Source organism: Denticeps clupeoides, chromosome 5 (genome assembly GCF_900700375.1).
Source record: "Denticeps clupeoides chromosome 5, fDenClu1.1, whole genome shotgun sequence".
In the NCBI taxonomy this organism is placed as follows: domain Eukaryota; kingdom Metazoa; phylum Chordata; class Actinopteri; order Clupeiformes; family Denticipitidae; genus Denticeps; species Denticeps clupeoides.
Genome location: NC_041711.1, coordinates 1,184,244 through 1,193,709, shown reverse-complemented (window position 1 = coordinate 1,193,709; position 9,466 = coordinate 1,184,244). Strand labels below are relative to the sequence as shown.

General features: G+C 51.9%; 1 protein-coding gene across 1 annotated transcript; it reads left to right on the top strand.

Annotated features, from left to right (window-relative positions):
* The first annotated feature begins 1,124 nt into the window (after positions 1-1,124).
* On the top strand, positions 1,125-9,466 carry abcb5 (ATP-binding cassette, sub-family B (MDR/TAP), member 5). The gene is made up of 28 exons (XM_028979781.1): positions 1,125-1,285; positions 1,367-1,469; positions 1,544-1,595; positions 1,682-1,832; positions 1,901-1,973; positions 2,063-2,254; positions 2,349-2,520; positions 2,594-2,718; positions 2,801-2,978; positions 3,066-3,179; positions 3,315-3,425; positions 3,496-3,621; positions 3,689-3,892; positions 4,025-4,195; positions 4,280-4,441; positions 4,682-4,915; positions 4,995-5,144; positions 5,226-5,330; positions 6,075-6,152; positions 6,233-6,316; positions 6,767-6,970; positions 7,060-7,160; positions 7,671-7,811; positions 7,885-8,041; positions 8,115-8,312; positions 8,391-8,597; positions 8,678-8,824; positions 8,900-9,466. Exons 1-28 carry the CDS (start codon positions 1,234-1,236, stop codon positions 9,116-9,118), a joined length of 4,011 nt encoding a protein of 1,336 aa, XP_028835614.1. The 5' UTR covers positions 1,125-1,233; the 3' UTR covers positions 9,119-9,466.

Here is a 9,466-nt window from a genome sequence, read left to right as displayed (position 1 = left end):
TAAACTGGCCCACAGACCAGAGGGTTCAGAACAGTGGCCCAGACGTGGCACCATGGGAGCGGTGCCACCCAACCTGGACATCTGCAGAAGTAGATATTTCCACAAACATGGCAAATACATTGAACGTCGGCGATCCAGCTTGAGCCCCAATTTCTGTTCCCACTCATGTGTGCAGGAACGAGGGAAAACAGGGTTCTTGGGGTTCACCTGGGGTTCATTCGTGGAGACACGGTGACTTCTGACACACTGGCGAGGTGACCCGCGCGTCACGCAGGCGACGCTGCGCCTATAAAAGACTGATCCCGGTGAGAACTTCATATTTCACGACTTCTACTTCTTCTATTTCTACTTCTGTTCCTTCTCTTCCAATTTCCTTCTGTTTTTTTTTTAAAGCTTCGTCTTCGTTTTATTCCTATTGCTTCACGCTGAACATTTTATATGTAAGTTTATTAAGCTTTAAAATGGAAATGATCTTAATGGATTTTTGCTGTACACATAAACCGAAAAAAAACTAAATAAATAACACGATCCACGGTCCGCGTCAGTCACGTGACCCGCAAGCTCTACAGGTGGATGGATGATGATGATGAAGATCTCATCTCTCAGCCTGTATGGAGCATCTGCTGGAGCTGGAGAAGAGTCGCACACACACACACACACACACACACACACACACACACACACACACACACCTATTTCCATGCCGCGTTGCTACCTGCTTGAGTGGAGCATCACTGGTGGCCTGAGCTGGTCCGCTGGTAAAGCGTGGTAGTGGCCTAGTGGGTAACACACTCGCCTATAAACCAGAAGACCCAGGTTCAAATCCCACTTACTACCATCGTGTCCCCAAGCAAGACACTTAACCCTGATTGTCTCCAGGGGGGGACTGTCCCCTGACTGTAAGTCGTTCTGGATAAGGGCTGTAAAATGTAAAATGGGGCGTAAGTGGACCTTCCTGCCTGTTGCTTAATGGTGTTAGATGACACGCCCCGGGACACGCAGTCCGGTGTACGGGGGGGCAGGATGGACAGGGTGGTGGTGAGGCAAATGTGATCGAGATCGGCCCACCGACACGCCCACTAAGTACACGGCTGTTGGCGGAGTAAACAGTGCAAGTCATCCTTGGCTCCATGCAGAAAGACAGGCAGAGTGAGTAGGCGTGGCCTCTCCCATAAACCCCTGCACCAACACGGCTGTCCCGTGATTCTTGCAGGAGCGCATGAAGACGTCGCAATGGCCGAGGAAGCTCGATGCGAAGACTCCCCGCCACCGCCGCCCACGGACAGTGAGTTCAGGCCCGCCGCTCTTGTTCCGTGGACGAGAACGTCCGCTGCACATCATCCCCGTTCCTCTGTCCCCTTTTCAGAGGAATGTCCTGAAGGCTACATCAACTTCAGCTTTGTGCCGGAAGACAAGACACCTGCAGATGCCAATAAAACCGATCCGACGCCCAAGACGAAAGCTAAAGGGTGTGTGTGAGTCCTTCTCTCTGTTTCATTTAGGACAGAGACAGCTTGAAATATTTTCATATTTTATTGTTAAGATGGAAGAAGAAGGACAAGGAGCCTGTCAAAACGGTCAGCGTATTCCAGCTGGTAGGATTTCTCTTCATTCCCATCACTGATTTTTTTTGCTCCACAACAATCGTAAAGCCGGGATGTCCGTGCTCCACGTTCCCCAGTTCCGCTACGCCACGTGTCCCGAGGTCTTCCTCATGATCCTGGGGCTCCTGTGCGCCTGCCTGCATGGCATCGCCATGCCGCTGATGATCGTGGTCTTTGGCCAGATGACAGACAGCTTTGTACAGAGCGGGCAGCAGCTCAACGTCACAGGTGGGTGCGCTTTTACGCGTCTTCGTTCGAAGGAGAAGACCCGAAATCTTCCTCTCGTCCTCCTCCAGGAAACTTCACCCTGGGAAAGTCGTCCACGTGCATCACGCCTCCCGGAATCGACATCCAGGCTTCCATGACCAGGTAGTCTGCTGCTCATTCGCAGGACTTCTGAACGACAGCGGCTCTGCAAATGCTTTATTCTTCTTTTCATGCCACGCCCTTTCCCACAGGAATGCGTACTATTTCGTCGGAATTGGGGCAGCGGTGTTGGTGGTTTCGACGTTCCAGGTGACTCTGTTCATGCTGACGGCCGCCAAGCAGACCCGGCGGATTCGCGAGAAGTACTTCCACGCCATCCTCCACCAGCCCATGGCGTGGTTCGACACCCATCAGATCGGGGTCTTAAACACCCGACTAACCGAGTGAGTCCAAACAAAAATGAGTAAATGTCATTTTTTTATTAGATTTTCTTCGATTTTTTTTTTTTTTTTTTTATGTCTCATTTGTTTCGAACAGCGACATAAACACCATCAGCGAAGGCCTTGGAGACAAGATCTGCGTATTTGTGCAGTTCTTCAGCACGTTTGTTGCTGGCTTCGTGGTCGGCTTTATCTACGGCTGGAAGCTGACTCTGGTCATCATGGCCGTGAGCCCCCTGCTGGCAGGGACTGCAGCCGTCTGGTCGAAAGTGAGGCCGGTGGATTCTCCTTCTGCACGAGATGAAGCCACGTGGCCGTAAAACTCTACCGTTTTGCATGCAGGTCCTGGCTTCGTTCACCAGCAAGGAGCTGTCGGCGTACGCGAAGGCGGGTGCCATCGCCGAGGAGATCCTGGTGGCCATCAGGACCGTCGTAGCCTTCAACGGACAGCAGAAGGCAGTGGACAAGTCAGTATGTGTGCCAGGTTGCCTCACGTCACCGTGTCACCAGACACCATGTGCTCACCTCGGTCTGCTAAATCCATTTCAGGTACACGGTTAATTTGGAAGAGGCCAAGAACTTTGGTGTGAAAAAGGCCATCACCAGCAACATCTCCATGGGCTTCACGCAGCTCATGATTTTTGCCACGTACGCTTTGGCGTTCTGGTATGGAACAAAACTCTCGGTGGACGAGCCAGAAAACTACACCATTGGAAGAGTCCTCATAGTACGCAGCGATCTTCATTCAGTGCCGATTCTGCTCCTTGTCTGTGAAGTAACGACGGCTGAATGTGCTTATCTCGAAACCACCCAGGTCTTCTTTACTGTGATGATTGGCGCTTTCTCCCTGGGCCAGGGAGCTCCAAGCCTAGAGAGCATTGCCAAGGCTCGCGGCGCCGCCTATGAGGTCTACAACACGATTGATATGGTAGGACATTGTCTCTAGTTCCAGAATTGTCTCAGAAGATCCTGCCCATAACCCATTGTTTAGTTCTGGCAGGACAGGTGTAGCATTTGTGAGCAGGGCGCGGCCCTGGAGGTGTAAATGAGTGTTGTGCCCCAGCCCAGGCCCATAGACAGCAGCTCGAGGCAAGGACACAAACCAGATGCTATCAGAGGAGACATTGAATTCAAGGACATCCATTTTAGCTACCCCTCCAGAAGGGACATCAAGGTTAGTGATGCGGTTCCTCTGGTGGATTGTTTGTGAAGGTCGTCTCCACCATTATGCGTTTCCCTGACAGATCCTGAACGGCATGAGTCTGAAGATCCCACATGGGAAGACCATCGCCCTGGTTGGGGCCAGCGGCTGTGGGAAAAGCACCACCATTCAGCTGCTGCAGCGCTTCTACGACCCTGATTCAGGACAGGTGAGGAGTGTCCTACCAGCCATGAGCACAGCGGACAAGCAGAAGATGAGCTCCTGTTTCCTCTCAGGTGACGCTGGACGGCCATGACGTCCGGTCCCTGAACGTGAGGTGGCTGAGGGAGAACATCGGCATCGTCAGTCAGGAGCCTGTGCTCTTTGGCACAACCATCGCAGAGAACATCCGCTACGGGTGCCAGGACGCCACGGATGAGGACGTGGAACGTGCCGTCAGAGAAGCCAACGCCCATGAGTTCATATCCAGACTGCCAGACGTAAGACGCGATAAAGATGTAGAATACGATAGAACTGGACTGAATGGTTCATGTGATGCAGGGTGAAATGTGAAAAAGTTTCTGAAGGTCCAGCATTCTGTTTGAAGACGTCTTTATGTCTGCTTGGGACAGAAACTGAACACCATGGTGGGCGAGAGAGGGGCCCAGCTCAGTGGAGGGCAGAAGCAGCGCATCGCCATCGCTCGGGCGCTGGTTAAGAATCCCAAGATCCTCCTGCTGGACGAGGCCACGTCCGCCCTGGACACTCAGAGTGAGTCCATCGTTCAGGCTGCGCTGGACAAGGTGAAATGAGAAAGTCCCCCTCCAAAAGTCACCAGTGCGTTTTGTGCTCGGGTGTTGGTTGTAATAAACGGTGTGACTTCTCAGGCCAGAGAGGGCCGGACCACCATCGTGATTGCCCACCGCCTGTCCACCATCAAATCCGCAGACGTGATTGCGGGATTCAGCAACGGGACAGTTGTGGAGCAGGGCACCCACAAGGAACTCATGGCCAAGGAAGGGGTCTACTACTCCCTGGTCATGCAGCAGGTAACAATGGGGCCAAACGATAAGTCATTGGTGAAGACCTTGCAGGTGAGAATCCACAAGTAGTTGGTGAGAGGATCACAGGAAACAGAAGACCTGACAAATATGAGAAGAATGTGATGTTTCTCCAAATGGGCCTTAAATCTTCAATCTTGGTCAGCTGTAATTGGATGAAAGATGCTGTGACGCTCGTGAACCCGGGTCAGTTCGAACGGTCCCTTTGATTCATGTTTCCTCATGTAGACCTCTGGAAGGCAAAACGAGGAGCAGGAGGAAGAGGAAGATGAAGAAGAGGAGTCTGATGGGGAGACGATGGAATACTCGTCTGACATGGAGATGAAGGAAGAGGTTCTGGAAGATGTGCAGATTGAGAACGGCGGAGCTTGTAGGGCGTCGATGAGAAAAAGCATCAGTTTCCAGAGGAACCCTTCAAAGAGGAGGTCCAAGAAAAGGAGATCCAAGAAGAAGGATAAAAAGGTAAAAACCCACCAGGATCCTGCGGCGCGTGTTTATATCTCGATCACTGTGGTTTTATGACTTGCGTTCCTGTTTTCAGAAGGAGGAGAAACTTCCAGAAGTTTCCTTCAGCAAAATCCTTGCCCTGAACAAGCCGGAGTGGCCGTATCTGACGATTGGAATGTTGGCCAGCTTTGTTGGTGGAGGTGTCTATCCATGTGTTGCTATCACCTTTGCCAAAATCATTGGGGTAAGTGTGTATGTGTGTGTGTGTGTGTGTGAACACTGCTTGTGAACAGTCTCCAAATTGTAGGATTTTGTCCATCACTAGGTTTTTTCTGAGACTGATCCTGAGGTGAAGCGCCAGAAAACGCTGATGTTCTCGCTTATCTTCCTCCTCATTGGCGGAGTGGCTTTCGTCACTTATTTCTTAGAGGTATAGTTGTCTTTGGCAGCCTGTCTTCATTTCAGTTTTTTACTTTACTTAGCAGTAAAGTAAAGTAAGTTTTAGTCTAGTCTTTGTGTCAAGCTGTAATTTTAGTCTTTATTAGTCTTAGTCTAGTCAAGTTTCAGTCGACTACAATTTTGAGCACTTTAGTCTAATTTCAGTCAGAATTATCCGGGAATATTTTTTGTCAGCAAAAATTATAGTTTAGTCTTTTTTTTTTTTTTTTTTAGTAATGTAAATCTATTTAACCCCGTAGAGACAGTAGAAATGCCTGGTAGAAGAGACAACAACACCATGTTCTTTTAGTCAAACCCATTTCATAATTAAAACAAGGTTCTCTTTTTATTATATTACTGTTAGGTTATAGACTCAAGAATACTCGACTTCGTCTGCTCACCCACCGGAAGTATCTAATGAAATCTATTTAATGGCACGATTGCGTATTGTGGAAGTGACGTCATCTGTGTGACCGGATGGGAGATACAAGACACAGAAATACCGTATATTAATAACAATAATAACAATGCGATTAAACAAGAGAAAATAACGTCTTGCCTCATTGTCGTCGATGAAAATGAAGACGTTTTAGTCTAGTTTAATACCTTGTTTTTAGTTGTATTTTGTTATAGTTCCGTCTTACGTTCCGTCTTCATCACGTGATAAAGGTTCGTTGATGAAAACGTTACTTCTGGGCGGGGTCCGTGGTTAACTTCGGCTTCCTGCCGCTTTCAGGGCTTCATGTTTGGCAAGTCTGGAGAGCTGCTGACTATGAGGTTGAGGGTCCAGACCTTCAAGGCGATGATGCGACAGGTAAGAAGCCGCCGGAGCCACACCCTGACGACTGCTAGTGCACTCTGCCACGCCCCGCCTGACCCCACCTTCCCACGCAGGAAATTGGCTGGTTTGATGACAACAACAACGCAGTTGGGGTCCTGACCACCAAACTGGCCACAGACGCCTCGCTGGTCAAAGGGGTGAGTTTTCGCCAGGTCTTCACACCCTGTTCAGTGGTGGCCGGCGGTGGCCGGTTCGAATCCCGATGCGCCGAGGTTTACATTTACATTTACGGCATTTACCAGACGCCCTTATCCAGAGCGACTTACAGTCAGTAGTTACAGGGACAGTCCCCCCCTGGAGACACACAGGGTTAAGTGTCTTACTCAGGGACACGATGGTAGTAAGTGGGATTTGAACCTGGGTCTTCTGGTTCATAGGCGAGTGTGTTACCCACAACCCCGGTGCCACTGAGCAAAGCACCGTCCCCTCACACTGATCCCCGGGCGCCTGTCATGGTGCCCACTGCTCATTCAGGGTGATGGTTAAATACAGAGGACACATTTCACCGTGTGCACCGTGTGCTGTGCTGCTGTGTATCACAAGTGACAATCACTTCACTCTCTTTCTTTCTTTCTGTTCCTCTCCAGGCCGCAGGCTCCAGAATGGGACTGGCCACTCACACCATCTGCTCCCTGACCATCGCCGTGGTGGTGGCCTTCATCAGCTGCTGGCAGCTCACTCTCCTCATCCTCGCAATGGTGCCCTTCCTGACCGGGGCCAACTTTATACAGATGAGGGCCATGACGGGACACGCCTCCAAAGACCAGAGCGCCTTGGAGCTGGCCGGCAAGGTAGCTCGTCACCGTCCTGTCACATGACTTTCCCGCGCCACGCGTCGACCAGCAGCCATAACCGCGCGGCACGTTCCGTCCTTGTTCAGATCTCCACCGAGACTGTGGAGAACTTCAGGACGGTTGTCTCCCTGACGCGAGAGGAGGTCTTCTATCGCAAGTTCATGGACAGTTTGAGTAAACCATATCGGTAAGAACCTCCTCGTCATGCATGTGCGCAGACAGACGCCAGATGGCGTTCCTGCTCAGGCTCCGCCTTTCATGTCTTCTCCGCTTTTTCCCATTTTCTTTTTTATTTATTTACTTACTTATTCGCATCAGTTGGAACAGATAAATAGCATCTCATGGATCAGACATGAATTGTGTGTGTGTGTGTACGATTCCTTGGCGGCCCACCTCGATTCATTTCTACCCTTGATTGATTTGGAAGCTCACGTCATGTAAAGACGATTTGTCCAACAGATGAAATGTTCTGTAATTACTCAGTCACCAGTGTCTTCTCATTCAAACGTACAGGCACAGGTGAACCTGGGCCACCAACAGGGGGAGCTACTGCACCCACGTGAATCCCGGGCCGGGATCTACCCACCCACAGGGCAAAAATGTTCAGATTTGAAGCAGTTGTGTCCCCGGTCTAAAATGTGAGAATTGAACGTACGTCCAGATGACTGTGCGATGTCCATCTTGCTCTGGGTTCCAGGTCCAGCCTGTTGAAGGCCCCCATCTACGGCATCACGTTCGCCCTGTCCCAGGCCATCCCCTTCATGGTCAATGCCGCCATCTTTCGGTTTGGTGCCTGGCTGATTGCTAACTGCTACACCAACTTCGAGAACGTTTATCTGTAAGTGGACACGCGGCGCGGGCCCATGCGGTCCGGCACACGGTCTCATTCGCCCCCTCTCTGTCCTCCGCAGCGTCTTCTCGGTCATCGTGTTCGCCGCCATGAACATCGGCCAGTCGTCCTCCTTGGCGCCCGACTTCGCCAAAGCCAAGACGTCCGCCCAGAGGATCCTGTCCATGCTGGACATGAAGCCGGCGATAGACATCTACAACCAAGAGGGCCACAAGCCGGTGAGTAGAACCGCGAGCCGGGGTCCCCCCCTCCGACCGCGCCGCTCTAACCGGACCTTCCCTCGTCCTCCAGACGGACTGCGTCGGGGACATCGAGTTCCGTGGACTCCACTTCTCGTACCCGACGCGGCAGAACGTCAAGGTTCTGCAGGGCCTGGACGTGTCCGTGCGCCCGGGCCAGACTCTGGCGCTGGTGGGGGGCAGCGGCTGCGGGAAGAGCACCGCGGTGCAGCTGCTGGAGCGCTTCTACGACCCGGCGGCGGGGCAAGTGGTGAGTTCGCGTCCCGGCCCGCTCCCTCACTCCCTCACTCACTCGTTTCCGAGCTAACTCGCCCGCTGCCGCCGCCAGCTCATGGACCGGTACGACACCAAGACGCTGAACCTGGCGTGGCTGCGGTCGCAGCTCGGCCTGGTCTCGCAGGAGCCCATCCTGTTCGACTGCACCATCGCCGAGAACATCCAGTACGGGGACAACAGCCGCGTGGTCTCGCTGGAGGAGGTGGAGGAGGCGGCCAGGAGCGCCAACATCCACAACTTCATCGCGGGCTTGCCGGAGGTGACCTGGCTCTTTCACTCCTTTCATATCCCTTTTACCGCATTCTGATCCGAGTCCCCTGTCCCTTCGTCCCCCCGCAGAAATACAACACCCGCGTCGGGGACAAGGGCACGCAGCTGTCCGGCGGGCAGAAGCAGAGGATCGCCATCGCCCGGGCCCTCGTCCGCCGGCCCAAGGTGCTTCTTCTGGACGAGGCCACCTCGGCCCTGGACACGGAGAGCGAGAAGGTCGGTGTGTGTGTGTGTGTGTGTGTGTGTGTGAGACATGCCGCGTGTTTTTAACCTTCTTGCCCACCTTCGCAGGTGGTCCAGAGGGCTCTGGACGACGCCCGGCTCGGCCGCACCTGCATCACCATCGCCCACCGGCTGTCCACCATCAAGAACGCGGACGTCATAGTGGTCATTCAGAACGGCAGGGTGTGCGAGCAGGGCAGCCACGCCGAGCTGATGGCCCGCCAGGGTGCCTACTACGCCCTGGTCAACGCCCAGGTCTCCACCTCCTCCATCTCCTCCACGCTGTGAAAAGTGGTGCCTTTATATCTGTTTGCTTTTGTGCATATGTGTGTAGTTTCATCTGATTTGTACATTTGTATTGTATTTGAAGTACAATATTTGTAGCATAAAGTTGATTTATATTTCAATTTAATTAATACATTTTGTGAAGGAATGAGTCTCATACTGTACAGTATTGTGTAAAAGTTTGAGTCCGTAGTGACAGTAATTCAAGTTTTTTCATCTTCCGAGAGGTAACTGTGATTGTTAAACGTATAAATAATAATGATTAAAAAATGTTGATGCTCATGTCTAGACAGGCTAAAAAAGAATAAAAAAACTAATGAACGATCTCCCACAAGCAAAAGTCTACATATG